Genomic DNA, 19123 nt, shown 5'->3' on the forward strand with positions numbered 1-19123 from the left:
CGAACACTGCCTGAAAGTTCTCAAAAACCATTAAAAAAAAAAAAAAAGAAATCACAGAACCACAAAAGGGCGGCACTGTGGAGTCTGACTGTGGTTCCTTGTGCCTGGTCCCGGGTATCAGTTGACTCTGCAGGAAAGTCATCACCAGAACAGGATGCAGGTGACGTCCTGGAGTCCCCGGCTCCAGGTGCTACCATAACATCACCTTTCTCAGTGACAACAAAGCATTTCCCTGAAGGAAAAAAGCAGCAAACCAAACAGTAATTCATTAATGCTTAAGTAAGGATGACTTTTAGAAAGCCTTGTAAATATATTCACACATATATGATTAGCCAACATGTTTAGCTTTTCATAGCTCTCATAGGGAGACAATACTTTGGCCACATGATGTGAAGAGCCAACTTGTTGGAAAAGACCCTGATGCTGGGAAAGACTGAGGGCAGAAGAAGGGGGCAACCGAAGATGAGATGGTTGGATGGCATCATTGACTCAATGGACATGAGTCTGAGCAAGCTCCGGGAGTTGGTGAAGGATAGGGAAGCCTGTCGTGCTGCAGTCCATGGGGTCGCAAAGAGTCGGACACAACTTGGTGACTGAACAACAACAATGGGAAGACAGGAAATTCTGTGTGAAAACAGCCCCTCCCAGGAAGCTGGGCTGCTGGGTTCCCGGCCGGCCAGGCTCGCGGTCACAGGCTCTCTGATGGGTGGGAAGTGGACTCAGGCACATCAGGACACACACCTCCCGCAGCAGGTGGGGCGTCCACAAACAGCCCTGTCCTGTGGCATGCAGGCCGGGCCCCGCTGACCCCCCTGCCCATGCTGTGCTCAGGCAGCCCACCTGGAGGCCAGCAGGTGGGGCTTCCAGAGAAACAGTCCCAGAGCTCCAGTCCCTGGGGTACCCCTTCTCGTAGGCTCTCTGCCGCTTGCTCTGAGGCTTTGGTCCCGGAGTGCACATGTTTACTCCAGGAGGGTTGTGAAATGACCAGTTAATATTTTACTAGCCAAGTGCAGGGGGGGTCACATGCGTGCTGCTCTCCCAGGTACCAGTGTGCCCATAACCAGGACATGGGCGCTGGAGACAGAGGAAATATGGACTTCATGGGCCTCACACAAGGTCAGAGCCAGCGGTCAAAGAGCAGGAGGCGTGTCGAACTCGTGTATTTAATCCACCTCCAGAACAACTCACATGTTCCCTGGTGTCAGACGTGACGGCTCCTAATAACTGCATGGGGAAGGAACTTGTGTATTTAATCTACCTCCAGATTAACTCATGTTCTCTGGCGTCAGACGTGATGGCTCCTGATAACTGTGCATGGGGAAGGAACATGTTGCTCAGGCCCAGGTTGGCGTGAGGTCTGCAGTCAAGAGACCTACAGCCCGAGTCCTCATCTTCCTGAAAACACAGAGGACATGTGAATCCTGGGACTGCCGATCTCACCGCTCCAGCTTCAGACCAGCAGCCCCACGGCGGTTCCAGGGAGAGGGTCAGTCTCCCACCTGGCACCTTCTTCCCAGGTGAGCTTCCAGATGCTGAGTGGGGAAAAGAAGGCAGGTGTGATCATGACCCCATCACAGCCCCACAGGCACAGGGCTCAGAGCTGATGTCAGGGCTCCGTGTGGTCACTGGGGCGTGTGGGACTGCAGAGGGTGAGGGACATGAGCCAGCGGCTGGTACAGATAAAGCAAAGGGAAGAAGACATCCCGGGAGATCAGGACTCAGCAGACAGGGCTCGACCAAGGCAAGAGGCCCAGAGGGTGGCCAGTGTGATGGTGCTGCCCGCATGCTGGGTGGGAGGGACCTCTCCGGATGCCCATCCTCCCAACCTGCTCCCGTCCAGGCGGAGGTGGGTGCTGTTCCAATGCTCCTCCTTTCACAGACGATGAGACTCATGAGGTTTGGAAAGTCCTGATGACACAGGTTCACAGTCACAGGTTCAAGGCTGACCTGGTGACTTGGGCAGGGTGCTGAATTTCTGCAGGAAAAGGACCCTCGATGCGTGCAGTCTCGGGTTTATTAGGGATCAGAGCTGCCTGGGGGTTAGAGGCGCAGCTTTTTCTTCATTTCACATTTTAATGTACGTTCTGATAGCTCAAAACTCATTAACAGCAACCTGGGCGGAGCCTTGACCATTGTTCCCCACGACGTCACTCCCCGCTGCAGAGAGCAGTGAATGGTGGAGCATTAGAGGAATATATCCTACAAGTGAATCTTTTTTTAAAATTAGTTATTTATTTTCTGTTGCACTGGGCCTTTGTCGCTGAGTGTGGGCTTGCTCTAGTTTCGGCGAGGGGGGGCCTGCTCTTCACTGCGGAGCTCAGGCTTCTCGGTGCAGCGGCCTCTCTGGCTGCAGAGCATGTGCTCAGGGCTCGAGAGCTCGGCTCAGCAGCTGTGGCACCGGGCATGGTTGCCCGCCGCATGTGGGATCTTCCTGGACGAGGGAAGATGTGTCTCCCGCACTGGCAGGCAGATTCTCTGTCACTGAGCCACCAGGGAAGCCCCTTTTTAAAAAAATTCTGTTATTGAAAAATTGTATGGACTTATGTAAATGAATAAATAACAAGTATCTATAGAGCACAACAGACGTGAAGAATATGAGGCTGCCGATAAGCTTGTCGTTTGAACCTGAACTTTTCACCTGGCTCTGCCTGCTTTTTAGTTTCCAAGTGTCATCTTTAAGGCCTAAAAGGATCAGTATCCTTTCAGAGTGTGTGTGTGTGTGTGTGTGTGTGTGCGCGTGCGCTCAGTCGTGTCCGACTCTTTACGGTCCTATGGACTGTGGCCCACCAGCCTCCTCTGTCCATGGGATTTTCCAGGCAAGAACACTGGAGTGGGTTGCCATTTCTTTTAAGAAGGATGCTTTATCACCACAAGGTGGAGGCCTTACGGTTTTATTTCTCCATCACGATTACGATTATTCAGAAGCCTTTTATAGAAAATAAATGAAAACTGAAAACATCTTGGCAGAGAGCACTTACAATACTGTGTTTATCCGACCAACTGTGGCCATGCGGACACTGTGCTAGAGGGTCTTAATCACTCACACTCCCCCCAAAGCATGGTTTTTGATGCCAAGAGGGGGTAAAAAGGGGGTAACGTCCAAAGACAGTTCAGGACCCACTTGAAGAGCTCAGGAGGGTGACTGAAGCGGGGCGTGCGGGGCAGGCAGCCTGAGTCTAGTCCCCTCCGCCACCAGCAGCAGGCAGCCCTGGGCAGGTCACCTGCTCTGCTGTCCTGGGGAAGCGAGGGGGCGGGGTGGGGGCGGGGGTTGCACTGACTTCCGCTGGGGTGGCGCCACACGTCTGCCCGGTAACCCGGGAGCTTTGAAAACTGAGCCTTTCCAGACAAGGCTGCACCATGTCGGACACGCAGACGGCTGGGTTCCCGAAGCTGGGGGCCGGGTCCAAACGAGACAGGACAAGCTCTGTCACCCGAGTGTCTCCTGGCCACCAGTCACCTTTCCAAAGGGCTAACTGTGAACCACACTCTAATGGGAGTGGCGACTGAAGGCTGGACTAGAAACCGCTGAACCCAGGGCAGTCCACACTGCATCTGGTGCAGTGCCTGGCCTTTCAGTTACTGGTTTCCAGCCCGGTTACCTGGTTACCAGCCTGGTTAGCTGCGCAGACAGGCTACACACAAGGGGTCTCAACAGGCAGCCAGGCCTACGCAGTGCAGAGACCTTAGCCTGGTGGTCTCTCTCTCACGGAGCCCAAGGCACCCATTTGGGTCTGGGTTCACCTGCTGTGAGGGGTGAATGACACCCCCCGTCTCCTTCCTCTCTGCGTTTTCACACCTGCCTCCCAGGTTCTGCATCACGCACCCCGGAACATCTGTAATTAGTCATGAAACCCACATGAGCTGCCTGCAGAAAACTCCATAATGGGCAGACTAACCTGAGAAATGGATGGCGAAGCAGCGGGGTTTGGGACCGTCACCCGTCAGAGCTCCGACAGATCACAGACCTCACAGTCACTGAGGGCGGCTCCAGGCAGAAAAAGCCAGGAACAAACGTGGCATTGAGTCCAGGGTACATTTGTCAAATTCTTCTTCAACACATGTTGTGTGTGTGTGTGTATATGTATGCTAGTGAAGTGAAAGTCTCTCAGTCGTGTCCGACTCTTTGCAACCCCATGAACTATACAGTCCATGGAATTCTCCAGGCCAGAATACTGGAGTGGGCAGCCTTTCCCTTCTCCAAGGGCTCTCCCAACCCAGGGATCAAACCCAGGTCTCCAGCATTGCAGGCGGATTCTTTACCAGCTGAGCCACCAGGGAAGCCCGTATGTATGCTAACCCGTGTCCAGCTCTTTGCAACCCCATAGACTGTAGCCCTCCATGCTCCCCTGTCTGTGGGATTCTCCAGGCAAGAATACTGGAGTGGGCTACCATTCCCTTCTCTAGGGGATCTTCCTGACCCGAGGATCGAACCTGCATCTCCTCTGTCTCCTGCATTGGCAGGCGGATGCTCTACCACTGAGTCACCTGGGAAGCCCACATGTTGTGAAAGCAATGAAGTTAAGTCTCAGAGATTCCAGGCTGTGAGGTGATTCTGCCATATAAGCCCACAAAAACGGCACCTGGGGCCTTTCCTGTCTTCATGAACGAATGAGGTTTTACTAAAAAAGAGTATAAATATTTGTATGGGTTTTCATCTACCTTCACGTTAAAATCTGCTTTAAGCTCCCATCACACACTTTATTTTGGTGTTGCTAATCCTATGTAAAAATTTCCATATAAATACACATATTTTACTGTTAGGACTGTTACTTAATGTGGCTTTAAACATGCCACTTCACTGCCCTTTCAGAAAGGCCGTCTGCCAAGTCAGTACTGCTATGTCCTTTTTCTTTTCACATAACAATTTCCAAACACCATCTGAAATCAACAAGGCTAGCTTTTAATACCTGGTTCAAATCCTTCCCTCTTCAAAAATGAGTCTTGACATACAGAGATAATGACAGAATAAAGTAATCATCATCTGCCTTTTAAAACAGACAGCATCTTCCCTACAGCCGTATAAATGATCCTTCAAAACCAGTGATGCTTTGGGCTCGAGTCTGAAATATAATTTATCCTCTGTTTCCAGGAAGACGGCGCCAGATGGGACCCCACCTTGTAAACCCCTGGTCTTAGCTCATCAGCCCAGGGTTATTTTGTTTTCAGATATCCATAAGGATCCGAATAAAAACAACGGAAGCACACCCTGACCCCCACCACACTCAGAGAAACCTAGCTGCTAAAATACGAGAATCATTTGTGTCTAAGTTCCTGCTTGATGTGGTCTTTTAAGGCAACACAGTGAGCTGAATAAACCACGTCCCACGTCCTGGCTGGTAAAGAATAGACTTGGACAGTGGTTGTTGTTGCTGTTATTCAGTCGTTAAATTGTGTCCAACTCCCTGCGACCCCACAGACTGCAGCACGCCAGGCTTCCTGCCCTTCACTGTCTCCGGGAGTTTGCTCAAGCTCATGTCTATCGAGTTGGTGATGCCATCGAACCATCTCATCCTCTCTCGCCCCCTTCTCCTGCCCTCAATCTTTCCCAGCATCAGGGCCTTTTCCAGTGAGTCAGCTCTTTGCATCAGGTGGCCAAAGGACTGGAGGTGACTTGTGTAGAATTCAGACTCTCCTGGGTGTCAGCTGGATGGTGATGATCAGGGTTAGTGGAACCAGCCATCAGAGATGCAGCAGACACCACCCTGACCTCCACGCGGACGACAGGAGATGAGAAAAACTTCTTCTAATTTTCCCAGAAAGTAAGTGCGGGGTGGAGTGCTGAGCCCTTTATAAACTAAGTGTGATCAGAACCAGGGGACGGAGCTGCTGCTGTGAACAGCTGTCCAGGGCAGGTGGGCATCCTGGAAAGAGCCCTGAAGAAGCCACAGATCCTCACCCCAGCCCTCACCCTAACTCACCCCCAGCCAGGCTGCAGGCAGGGGGGTGCAGGGCTGCTAGGAGGGTCAGAAGCGGCCGTTGAGTCCCTGCCCTCTGCTGGCACAGCCCCCCGTCAGGAATCTTGGGAGGTGCTCAGCAAACGTAGTGCCTTGGGGAACCTATCTTAGGACCCAAGCTCCCTGATGACACACTACAATTCAGTCTTCAGGGCCAGAGCCACGTCTCTTTCATGCAGGGCCTCTGGAAAGGCACGGTGTGGCCTCTGAGTGTCCTGGAGAATCAGGGAACTTAGACTGTGCAGCTGCCTCATCCGGGTGCCTGCACTGCAGCTCTGGAGCTTTTGTCTCAGAGCAAGTTTAGCAAAAATGTTAGGTTCCAACTCTCCAAGAAACCGGATGGAGAGGATGAATATCCATAAATATTCCTTGTCAGATACGCCAGCGCTCAGAGGCACGGAAGAGAAAGTCACCCCCTAAATGGAGAGAGTATCAAAAATAAACGATACGCACAAGAACACACTGCCAGTATAGGATGTGATTTTCCATGAATCATTCTTTGAACAGAAAGTAATTTACCAGGAAATAGAATTTCTCGATCGGGCCGAAGTGGATGAGCGGGGGCTCATGCAGGTGTGTTCAGGCGAACCTGTGTCCCCGAGACGCACCTGGGGCCCTCCTCACCCGTTTCTGCCTCTCACTGAGCAGTGGGCCTCGTGACCACTAGAAACACATGTTCCTGGGCTGAGACCCCAAGACTCAAGGTGGTGTCCAGGCACCAGGGCCTAGGACTCTGCATTTAATGAGCACTCTGGCCGACGTGCAGGCAGGTGGCTGCCAGGTTGGGTGTGGTCGTTGGGCGTCATCCTTGTCCACAGCCCCCGAGGAGACTCGGGGTCCCACTCTGGCCACTGCAGGTGCTCTTCTAGGGCGCTTATATCCTGTTCCCAGCCAATCTCGGCCCCGCCCGCCATGTCCGCCGGCTCTGGTAGGTTTCTGATCAGACTCCGGGGGGAGGACCTCCGTCTCTGGGGAGGCTGGCGGCTGCTGGGGGAGGCTGTGGTTCTGGCTTCTTTGCTGGAGGAGCTGTCTCTGCCCCTGGCTCTTTGCTCCTGCCGGGTGGGGCCGCAAACTGCAGCAGAGGGTTACGGATGTGTCTGGGGGAGACCCTCTGCCGCTGACACACCCCAAAGGCGGGGCCCACACTTGTGAGCGCAGTTGTTACTGGCGAGGGGGGCCAGCGGGAGCCCGTTCTTGACTGAAAACCTCGAGGATGGGGCCACCAGGCTCCTCACACTCTGACAACTCAAACCCTTGCCAGCTTCCACCTCCCAACCCCCTCGTCCCGTGAAACAAGGGGAAATTGACTGCAGGAGTCATGCTCTGAAATAAACATTTCAGAAAACCCCATGACAGCGGGGCATGTCACCTAGCGGCTCTGCCTGCCTTTTCGACCGCCACACACAGGAAGTCTCATTCCAGCCGGGGGGCCGCTGGCCGAGGGGCTCCCGGCAGCTGGGACCTCAGCGCTCAGCCATCATCTGCAGGGCCTGGGGCGGGACCTGGCATCCCAGAGTGTCCCTCAGAGCTGCCCGCGGGGTGGTCCGCAATGAATGTCGGCCACCGATCAAAGCAAAACCTGATGCAATAAGCCACCAAGTCAACTCAGCTTTCAGAAGAAGCATCACCACCACTCACTGTTTTCTAGATTTTTAACACCTTGGAGGTATAAACCAAATCCAAGCCTAGTCACCAAGTAATTAGCATCAGCGCAACGCTAAAATCCAGTGTGTTCACTAGAACACACCGATCGGCTCCTGTGTCCTGGGTCTTGAAATTCACAGCACCCCAGAGAAGCGTCACTCTCCAAGAACAACGGCTGGGGCTCTGAGCAGAAGCTCGTTTCCTGTGAAAGGCTGTGGCTTCGGGCCTCGGAGATGCCGCCTTGCACCCTGGAGGGTGGCACCCCCTTGTCGCCAGCTCTCAGCCACTGATTCCTTTTCAAAACCGGCAGCACTTCTGATGTGGGCGCACACGTCCCTGCTGAGAGAGACGCTGCTCTTGCATGTTTTCATACCGACTTTTTCCTTCAAAAGTGGGGCCCTTTTAAAACAGCAGCCCCTGGTTTCTGGTTGGTCCCCAGCTCCCATGAGCAGCATGGGGCCGGGGCCTGGGGCTGGCGGGGGCCAGGAGGTGGCCCACCGTCCCTCCCACCCTGGGGACAGTGACTGGGGGTCTACGTGGTCAGACGTGGGTGTAGAGACGCCTGGTTTGGGAATGTGCTCCCGAGCCCTCAGGAGCACAGCGCGGTGTCACTGGCTGTCACATGGTCACCGGACAGAGCAGAGGATGCCCTGGGCGTCACAGGACCTCCCGGGTCTGCTGACCCCCGAGAATTCGCGTCTCCTCACCTGTGATGAGAGGAGGACCCCACTCATTCAGAGTGTCGCTGAGGGACAGCGATAAGCCACAGACTACACCCAGCTCCCCATCGGGGGCCTAGGGGGCAGGAGGGCCCCCACCTGCTGGGGGATGGTCTGACCCCAGGATGCTGACGGAGCCTGTCTGGACACCATCACTTCATTTTCCTGTGTCCTTTCAGAAAATAAGTCTGTCTAGGAACAGACTCACAGACACAGAAAACAAACTCACGGTTCCCAAGGGGGAAAGGAGTGGGGAAATTAGGAGCCTGGGATTAGCAGATACAAACTGCTGTATATAAAACACATAAAAGAGGTCCTACTGTGTAGCACCAGGAACGACATTCAATATTCTGTGATAAACTATAATGGAAAAGAACATGGAACAGAATATAAGTAAATTGCTTTGCATTACACCAGAAATGAACAGAACACTGTAAATCAACTATACTTCAATTAAAACAAAAAAACAGAACTGAAAACTATAAAAAGAGAAAGAAAGATAGTAAGTCTGTCTGGGTGGCGGGGAAGATTACTTAGGCTTCTTAGTGGTTTTTGGGCTTCCCTGGTGGGGTAAAGACGGTAAAGAATCTGTCTGCCATGCAGGAGACCCAGGTTCAACCTCTGGGTCGGGAAGATCCCCTGGAGAAGGGCAAGGCAACCCACTGCAGTATTCTTGCCTGGAGAATCTCAGGGACAGAGGAGACTGCAGAATTACAATTCATGGGGTCGCAAAGAGTCTGACACGACTGAGCAATTAACACTCAGTGGTTTTTAGATACGTCATAAAAGTATATATATATACACACACACACATACACACACACACACACACACACACACACACACACACACACACACACACATGAAACAGCAGGGGCTTCCCTGGTGGCTCAGATAGTAAAGAATCCACCCATCAATGCAGAAGATGTGGGTTCGATCCCTGGGTTGGGAAGATCCCCTGGAGAAGGAAATGGCAACCCACTCCAGTATCCTTGCCTGGGAAATGCCATGAACAGAGGAGTCTGGCGGGCTACAGTCCATAGGGTAACAAACAGTTTGATACGACTAGGCACACACACACACACACACACACACACACACACACACACACACTAAATATTCCAGCAGGAGTTTTGTAGACACGATAAAGCTTACTCTAAAATGTGCAGAATGGTACAGGAGCCAGCCCAGCTAACAGAATTCTGATAAATAAGAAGGAAGTGAGAGGGCTCAGGTTACCTGATGGTCAGGGTCACCCTTCAGCCCTGGTAAGCAGTACGGTGTGATCCGGGTGGCCGGACAGACATCTCGATCACGGGAACAGAGCAGGGAGCCCAGAGATAGAGCCACACAAAAATGTGGACACAATTTATGATGAAGACGGAAAACCAAGTCTGTGGAGGAAGGATCATCTTTTCAACAAATAGTATTGGGGAAGGTGGCATTCCTATATAGGAACAAAAACCAACCAAAACCAAAACCCTCCACCTAAACCTTACTCATCATACAAAACTAACTGGAAATGGACAACTGATTTCAGTGCAAACTATAAGTATAAAACTTGCAGGACAAAAAGAAGCCAGGAGAAAATCTTCCAGACTAGGCAAAAGGTTCACCCAAATCACAATCCATAAAAGAAAAAAAATTAGACTTCCCTGGTGGTCCAGTGGTTAAGAATCTGCCTGCCAAAGCAGGGGACATGGGTTTGATCCCTGGTCCAAGAAGACTCCACATGCGGAGCGACTAAGCCTGAGTTGTGTAACTTAGGCTTACACTAAGCTGTGTAACACAGCTACTGAGCCTGTGCTCTAGAGCCCGTGCTCCACAACAAGAGAAACCCTCAAAGTGAGAAGCCTGCACCCCGCGTTTAAGAGAGTAGGCCCCGCTCCCTATAGCTAGAGGAAGATCTCGCAGCAACAAAGAACCATCACAGCCAAAACTAAATAAATAAGCAATGCAGATTTCAATTCAGTGGGTCTCAGTAGTCTGAGATTCTGCACAAGACACAAAGAAAAAAAAATCAACAAATGGATCTCATCAAAATGAAAAAGTTTCTCCCTGCAAAAGCACCCATGGTTAGGCTGAAGACAAGCTACGCTGACTGAGGAACTGCAAACCACCAGCTCCGTCTCCAGAGCGTATCTACAAGGAACTAGCGAGACCAAACAAGCCAATCAGAAGGCAGGCAAAGGCAAGACCAGGCTGCTCCCTGGGAGGATGTGCAGATGGCAGACACGCTCGTGGAAAGACGGGCATCGCTGTCTGTGATGGAGACGCAGACTGCAGTCACGGTGAAGTGTCAGCACACACCTGTCAGAACAGCTCAGACACCACGCAGTGGCGGTGCCAAACGCTGTCACGGAGACCCAGGACCACGCACACCTGGCCGGTGGGATGTAAACACTGCACACTTTCTGGGAAAAAAGAGCGCAGAGTCTTGTGAACTGGAACACGCGTTCGCTGTATGACTCAGCAATGGCATTTATCCCAGAGAAGCAAAAACCAAAAACCGTGTTCTCACAAAAACCTGTACGTCACAGCAGGTGCCCTCAAATAGTCACAAGCTGGAAACCCTCGAAGGGTGGACGGTTAAAACCAAAAAACTAGAGGAGTAGGGGGTGGGGGGCATCCATTCCACAGAATGCTACTCAGTGATAAAAAAAGAACGAGCTGTCCAGACACTGAACGACTTGGAGACATCTCAAGAGAACTGCGCTTAGTGAAAAAAGCCAGTGAAAAAGAAGGGGGCATATTGTATGATTCTGCCTAAACAGCATTGTCAAAATGACGAATTACAGAAAATGGGGAACAAAGCAGCGGCTGCCAAGGACACGGGCTGCAGGAGGGGGAAGTTGGCTGTGGCCACAACGGGCAGCCTGCAGACCTCGTGATGGAGAGGTCCCACCTGCGTGGGTGGCCACGCGATGATCCACGTGTGATAAAATTATACAGAACCACACACAGACGCATGGGAGCATGTCACCTGGTGAAATCTGACATCTCAACCCCTCTGATCAGTCGTACCGATGTTAATTTCCTGGTTACAATATCTTCTCCAGTTTTGCAAGATGTTATAAGCATATGTGGAGCTCTATTATTTCTCACAGTTGCATGTGAATCTACAACGATCTCAAAATACAAAGTTTTTAAAAGTGCTTCCAGGGGACTTTGCTGGCAGTCCAGTGGCTGAGACTCTGCACTTCCAATGCAGGAGGCTCAGGTTCGATTCCCGATCAGGGAACCAGACCCCACATGCCACAGCTAAAAGTCCCACTGGCCACAACTAAGACTCAGCACAGCCAAATAAATAAAAGTAAATAAATATATATTTTAAAAAATTGCTTCTGGGAGTAACCTTTGTGTGTGCCCTGTGGCTGAGCCCAGGTTCTCCCTAGAGGATGCACTTAGAACTAAAAGCACCGGTCCCAGGAACGTCTGTCTTCAGCTTTTCTGGGCTCTTGTCTAAAGTGTCTGCTTTTGTTTATACTCCTACTCACCACCATGGGAGTTCTCAGTTCTCCTTGTCTTCCTCAATACTTGGCATAGATGGTAAGATCTTTACAGATGGGTATGAAAAGTTATCCCATTGATGTGATTTCTGCTTCTGAGAACTGGTGGGTTAAACATCCCTTCCCATTTTCCTAGCCTCCCTGGGCTTTCTCTTCTGGGCCAGCCTGCTCAGTTACTTCTCCTCTTGGGTGGTTTGTTTTATGTTGCTGAGTCTTAGAATGTTTGGAACATTCCAGATACTTCACCCGAGTCTGTCTATCCTCACTCTCCAGGCATCCATCTTTATTATTATTATTATAATAGAGCCTCACACTTACTCAGTGATGCTCACAGAGTTCCGATCCATATTTATGAATTTTTAACAGTTATTGACTCTCAGACACTGCTAAAAGCTTCATAGTATGCATTGCTGGTTATCTCTTCCTGGCTGTAAAGTAAGGGTGGCTCTTTCTCCGGAGGCAGCCTCAGCTCGCGCCCGAGAGCTCCAGCCTGCAGCCTGCAGGCCTCTCTGGCCCCGGTTCTTCATGTTAAGTCACACGTGTGTGTCTGCTGGTTCCATTTCTCTGGCTGAAGCCTGAGACCACACGTTTAGGAGGACATTTGAACTGCACTCACTGCGCATCTCTGTGGTGTGAGATCAGCAGGGTCTCCCCGTGTATAATTGCTCAGTTGTGTCCGACTCTTCACGACCCCATGGACTGCAGCACGCCAGGCTTCCCTGTCCTTCACCATCTCCTGGAGCTTACTCAAACTCCTGTCCATTAAGTCAATGATTCCATCCAGCCATCTCATCCTCTGTCGTCCCCTTCTCCTCCTACCCTCAGTCTTTCCCAGCATCAGGGTCTTTTCCAGTGAGTCGTCTCTTCTCATCAGATGACCAAAATACTGGAGCTTCGGCACCATTATAATTACTGTTGGTTAAATGACTGTACACTTACTGTTGATTAAACCCACCTTCTGGGGCCCCCAAGCTCAGGCTGACTTAAGCTTCCTTCGGTGGCTCTAAAGGACCAGTGGAAGCAATTCACTGCTTAGTGACGACTTACTAAAAACCGTGCTGAGGCATTAGAGAACTGTCTTTCCCTCTTTATTGACAACTTTACTGAGGAAGTTAGGGAGAAGATGACTAACAGGGATGTGACAGCAGCCTTCCAGTCCCACCACCCTGAAGAGGAAGCACGTTTTGCTGGGCGTAGCCACCCTTTAGCGGTGGAACTTTAAAGACAGAGAAGTAAAGTGAAGTGAAGTCACTCAGTCGTGTCTGACTCTTTGCGACCCTGTGGACTGTAGCCCACCAGGCTCCTCCGTCCATGGGATTCTCCAGGCAAAAGTAATGGAGTGGGTTGCCATTTCCTTCTCCAGGGAATCTTCCCGACCCAGGGATCGAACCCAGGTCTCCCGCATTGCAGGCAGACGCTTTAACCTCTGAGCCACCAGGGAAGCCAGAAAAGAGGAAGGCAGCTCGGTGGGTGTTGCAAGTTGCCCTCTTCGCCCTGCAGGGCAGCAACAGGGGCTGGTGGCAGATTTCTGGAACTGAGTCCTGGGCGCCCCCGGGTGTCTCTGTGCCTTGGTTTCCTACTCAGTGAAAATGAGGGTTCTAATAGGGCAGTTACATCAAATGAGGGCATCCCAGGGTATCACACCTGTTAATGCAATGATATAAGGCTCTCAGAAGACAGCCTGGCCACTGGGAAGTGGTCAGAAATGCTACCTGGATACCTGGGGAGAAAAGGCCCAGGGACAGCTGTGATCCAGTGTAAGATTTTTAAAGACTCGATAGAGAAACTGAAAGTCAAACAACATAACCTCCCATTAATGTTCAAAAATTCAGGAAGAAAAAGAAGAATTGCCAGAAAGCTTGGTCTCTGCCCTTTTCCACATTCACAGATGCCTTTGCTCAGGGCAAGTGGCCAGAGCCATTCCCGACCCAAACCAGGCTGGAGTGGTTCAGCACCAAATCACAGCACAAGTGACTCAAAGTGTTCTTGTCTTTGGGCAGAAATGGGATACTTTGGAAAGTTTTTAAAGTGAATTTGAACCAAAGAGCTTTTGTTTAACCCTGAGTTAGTAAAGGTAGTCATTTCGGAACAGTTAAACCATTGGGAGCTACTATCAGCCACCATTTTACATAATATTTAACTGGATTCCCTCCTTTCAGGTTTTGGTTTATCCCATTTGGAAAAAAAAAAAAAAAAATAGGAGGACTGACGGCTCCTCCCCCGAACTGGGAGAAACAGCTGTGAGGCTGCGTCCCAGTGCTGACCATCCCTTCCTGAAGGGCTGCTCCGGCCTGGCTCCGGCTGGGTCTGCACCCCACTCAGCTCCCCACGTCCATGAAGGCCCCCAGCACTCTGGTGTGACTCTGCCAGGGAGCCGGGGGCATGACTGAGCCCGACTCGGGGTGTCCCAGACCCCTGGGCCACACTCTGCAAACCGTTTCCCTGAGCTGGGGGTCTTGTCCAAAAGCCACAGGTCTTAAATAGGACACACCCTAAAGCGCCCTCTGAGAATCTCTCCAGGCCAGGTGTGGAGTCCCTGTCAGAACAGCCAGCGCCCCCAACCGGGTCTGCGACTGCCCACACTCCAGCCGCGCGGCAGAGGTTAAGTGAAGTCACGGTATGGGTTCCCTCACCTTGTCGCGACTGGAAAACAGAGAACCAGGAACCCAAAGGCGCTTGTTTCCTGCCAGAGTCCTACTGAGATCCCCAGAGAAACTCTAAGGCTTCTCCAAACCCACCTCTGCCTTCCGAAAGGAGGGGAGAAAGGAGACCCTGGGAGAAACGAGACAGTGCCCCCAGCAGTCCAGAGGAGCCAGAGCCACCGGGTGCCCGGGAATCGTGCAGAGCACGCGGTACCCTCTGGACGCCGGACAGTCCCCGGGCCCAGAGGGGCTTCACACCCGGGCGCCAGGCGCGCAGGTGGGAGCAGGTGGACGCTGCGGCGCGGCGGAGCCAGGCCAGGCCTCCGGAAGGCGGAAGCCCGGAGCGTTGCCTGTCGCCGCCCTCGGCGCTCAAAGGGAAACTGGTTTTCGTCCGGGCTGGGGGAGGGGGCAGGCAGGAGTCGGGGGTAAGCTCCAGAAGTATCCTTACGGAGCACGTTAAGCGGCGGGGACCCCGGCCTGCCCTAAAGCTTGCCCAGGCAACGGTCCCACACCGCCCAGGGTGGCCTCCTTGACCTTTGCCACCTCCCACCCAAAACTCCACCCCGAGCGCCTCCTACGCTCTGCCCACGACCCCGGCCCCCGACCCGGTCTTGCCCACACCTGGACACCCGTCGGGGACAGCCCCGCCGCTCCGGATCGGCGTCTACACCCGCGCCCACCCCTCGCAGAGTGGCCACCCGGGTGCCACCTGCCGCCACCTGCGCTGCCGCCCGATGGAGCCGCGCTCCCCGTCCCCGCGTCCCCGCTCCGAGGGCGCAGACAAAGGCACCCACCTGCCCTCGGCGAGGTCACCCACCGCGCGGCGATCGTCTCTCCAGGCTGAGGGCGCTGCGGGGTCCGGGCCGCCTCCCGCCGCCCGGGCCCCAAGCGCGCGGGGTCCCGGGGCTCCGGCGCTGCCTTCGGGGTCGGGGCCGCGGTCTCCGGGGCCGCAGGCTCGTCCTCGCTGGCGCGGCGGCGCAGTCTGGCTGCTGCTCCGAGGGCCGGGCGCGCCCGCCGCTCCTCCCCCGCCTCCCGGGCTTCCTGCGAGGCAGGTAAACACTGCCGAAGGGAGCCGGGCCTCCCACCTGCCGCCCGCGCGCCGACCACCTCCCCGCGGCTCCGCCTCGCGGGCTCCGGGCGCACGCGGGCCCCGCGTGGGGCTGCCCTGGGCGGCGCGGACTCCGGCCCGGGCTGAACTGCGGCTCTAGAGCCTCCGCTCGCGGCTGAACCTCCGAACCACCCCGCCCGAGCGCGGGGAGGGACCTGCGATAGCATCTGCTCCACGCCCCATTCCGCTGGCGGCGAGCGGCCAAGCGCGGCCGCCCGGCTGACTCCGCTGCACTGGCTCGGGGTTCGGGGCCGCCGCAAGACTGGCTCCTTGAGAGCTCCCGGGGGTCCTCGTGCATCCAGCCTACAGACTGGCGCTCCGCCGGAATCCGGCGCCACAGTGGGAGGGCGCGCCCTGGGGTCTGCGGCCTGAGCATCTGTTGGCTTGTGGTCAGTGTCACGCTCTTGGTCCGAAGGAAGACTGTCCTTTGGACATCAGTCACCTGCACACAGTCAGATGGCCCTTCCCCCCATCCCCAACCCGGATTCTCGACCTCCTGATGCTGGAAAAGTAGGAGGCGTAGGGGGAGACGCTGGCGGAGATGCTGGAGTCCTCACGACTTAGATTCCGGGTCGGGGGTCTGATCTGATGCTTTCTGGGAGCCGGCGGGGACCCTCCCTGTTTACCCCAGGGAGCGGAAGTCTGACCCCTGGCGAGGCTCAGCCCGGGTCTCCTGGGCCGGCCGCGCGCCAGGAGAGCCACCTCCCAGTGTGGCTTCAGGGCCACTTGTCCCAGCCAGCCCTCACAAACCGGGAATCTGGGAACCACGTTCCAGTGCTGGTGATGCCAACAGAACTGTGTCCACCATCGCAGAAATATTTGCTTCTTTCTTCGGAAAAGATTCGTCTGGGAGTTTCTGGAGTTGGAGAGGGGAGGTCAGGAAGACAGCTGAGCAGCAACGCTGGCCGATCGGAAGGTGAAGTTTGCCTGTTTCCCGGTTTTCTGTGGGGCCTTCCCTCCTTGCAGTAGAGGGTGGCTGGGTGCAGGTAGGGGAGCCGGAGGAATCCAAGGACGCTCAGGACACTGACTGACCCCAGAAGCTCCCTGACTCCCAGGTCCTTGACTCCAGTCACTCTTAAACTGCCCCCCCCCCCATATATACTGGGTTCCATGTGGGAGACAGTTTTAGGTGGCTCAGATAGTGAAAAATCCACCTGCAATGCAGGAGACCCGGGTTCGATCCCGGGGTCTGGAAGATCCCCTGGAGAAGGGAATGGCGACCCACTCCAGTATTCTTGCCTGGGAAATCCCACGGACAGAGGAGCCTGGCTGGGCTACAGTCCATGGGGTTGCAAAGAGTTGGACATGACTGAGTGACTTTCACTTTAGCATCATAAACCACATCTCATCTTCTTCCCCCAGATGTCTTCCTGGGGTGACCAGGAAATAGGAGGATGGCCTTCTGACCTGCAGAGGTCAGTGAAGGCTGAGTACCGGGGAGTCCAGGCCACACGGAGACAGCAATGTTTACCCTGCTTCCTGCTTGTAGAAACTTCACAGATGCCAGCAGCCATCTCTGCAAATGGCAGACCTGCCAAGTTCCAGTTAAAACTGTCCTTATAGTGTTTATAAAATCCCACCATGCATGTATTTGGGGATGTAATGCCCCCTGATTCATGGGAACTTCAAGGACAGTGTACGTGAGGGAGCAAGGAACAGGATAAAGTGATGAATGGGTGTTTGGAGGGCCCCTCGTGCTGGTGGGAGGAACCAGCGTGAAGGAGGCAGAGGGGGGCGCTTCCCCTTGGGGCTGTGGGGTCACATTTCACATGAAGATGGTCTTGCGTCTGTGAGCACAGTAACAGAGGTTTATGTTATTCGTTTCAATAAAATTGAAGTGGATCTTCTGACAGGTAAAAGATAAACTATCCAAACCTCATTGTCTCGGATATTTCTGAGCAAGTTATACCACCGCTCCCCCTATCTCCCACTGCTCTTCACATGATGAGAGGAAGCAGCCTTCCGCATTTCATGTTGGAGCAGGGAGCACAAAGTTTCCTGCATGGTACACACAGTACATTTTTATTCAGTCCAGTTAAATCTCCAAATTACCCAAACTGAAGGAAGTCAGGAAATTAAATAATGTCCGGGAGACCAGACTGCGTGAGTTTTTTTTAAAAAACAATCCCTTCATCAACAGATATATCTTTGGAATTATATTTTTGCTTAGACCTAGAATCACTTTCATCTCTGGTTTGTAATGAATAGTTGCTGACGATACCCACAAAGTAGATAATCTACTTGTACACTGTTGAGGCTTGATGGTTCTGCCGTAAATTCCAGTTAATAACTGAACAGACTCCACTGTAGCTGTGAGTGCCAGAAAATTAGGTGCATGAATTCCACAACGTGTAACATAAAAAGTTATGTAAACAAGGAAAACATTCGAGAGAGATCTCTTGACTACATGCACATACACAACACAAACACATACAAGCCACCTGTCACTTCACTTCTTTTTATCCAAGAAAAAAAAGGCAAGGAGATATGTACAACTTTGGTTGTGTGGGAAAAAACAAACAAAAAAAATTTTCATGCCTTTTTCTACCATCAATTTGTTGATTTTGTATTTATACAAAAAGTGCGTGTATATATATACACATATGTATCTAGCATTTTTCTTTAAGTATAGCTCCTTAATTTTATTAATAAAAATAAAAGCAAACTGCTTTCCATAAGACCCAGTCACTCTTGAACTACAGAAGGATATTCTGGATTCAGCGTATTTTTGAAGGAAATGTGTACACACACAATAAGTATCATCCTCCCACTCTAATTGCTTCTAGAGTTTCTGTTCTCCGGTGAGATCTCAACCTTGAATGGCGTGTTTTCAACACCATGGTGAGCCCTTGGGCGCATGCGCACTGACAGGGCGATGCTTAATCCGCTGTGTGTCCGTGTGGCAGGTGTATTTTCCACACATGGCCCCCAGCCATTGCAAACCCACAAAACCCACGTTCTCCTTCTATTGTGACTTTGTTGCCTGTGCCATGGAGAAGAGGGGGTGCGTGTCCCTGCCCTGACCCTGGTGCACCCCTGTGATGTCCGGCCCTAGGCGTCCGGCTCTGCGCCTCTGGGGTGAGGTCCCAGCAATGCTGAGCCCGTGTGCACCCCTCTCCCGGGCCAGCGTTCTCGGAGCCCAGCCCCTGTCCTGCAAGGGCGGCCCAGGGACACGCCAGCACCTTCAGCAGGGAACCAGCCTGGGTCCCCTTGGCCTCTGGGTCCCCCTGGCTGAGCTCCCAGGCCTCATGGAGCAGGAAGCAGCCATCTTCCCCGTGTGCTCCCCAAACTCCTGACCCCGAATCGGGGAGCACAGAGACACTGTGGCCTTGCTCCACTGGGTCGGGAAGTCGGGTGCCTAGGTGGTGCCTGGAAGGCTGGTCAGAATGACAGGAGGCGGGGCCGGGGGTGATGAGGGGTGAGGGGTGGGGGCCACCGGCCAGCCTGCAGCTTACTTCGCCCCTAGGAGATGAGCACGGGCTCCTTCTCCAGGAAGGCCAGCGTCTCACTGAGCAACAGTTATGGATCGAGCATTTCACCCCTTCAT

The 19123-nt window shown here is 53.2% G+C and overlaps 1 protein-coding gene and 2 long non-coding RNA genes across 5 annotated transcripts in view; 2 read left to right on the forward strand and 1 right to left on the reverse strand.

Annotated features, from left to right (window-relative positions):
- Positions 1-15758, reverse strand: part of LOC102398056 (myelin basic protein) — a 105825-nt gene extending 90067 nt beyond the window's left edge. Inside the window, exon 1 of one of the 3 annotated variants that reach the window (XM_025273403.3) lies at positions 15263-15758. In XM_025273403.3, coding sequence (XP_025129188.1) covers positions 15263-15743 — 481 coding nt within the window. In that variant the 5' untranslated portion in view covers positions 15744-15758. The remainder of the gene's footprint in view (positions 1-15262) is intronic. The other 2 variants (XM_025273402.3, XM_006059339.4) reach the window with 2 other exon arrangements.
- Positions 1392-5219, forward strand: LOC112581408. The gene is made up of 3 exons (XR_003105966.3): positions 1392-1517; positions 4405-4546; positions 5090-5219. It is a non-coding gene; the product is annotated as an uncharacterized LOC112581408 (long non-coding RNA).
- Positions 15747-17441, forward strand: LOC112581407. Its single transcript, XR_003105965.3, has 2 exons — positions 15747-16492; positions 16939-17441. It is a non-coding gene; the product is annotated as an uncharacterized LOC112581407 (long non-coding RNA).
- The last annotated feature ends 1682 nt before the right edge of the window (positions 17442-19123 follow it).

The sequence above is a fragment of the Bubalus bubalis genome, chromosome 22, assembly GCF_019923935.1.
Source record: "Bubalus bubalis isolate 160015118507 breed Murrah chromosome 22, NDDB_SH_1, whole genome shotgun sequence".
Taxonomy (NCBI): domain Eukaryota; kingdom Metazoa; phylum Chordata; class Mammalia; order Artiodactyla; family Bovidae; genus Bubalus; species Bubalus bubalis.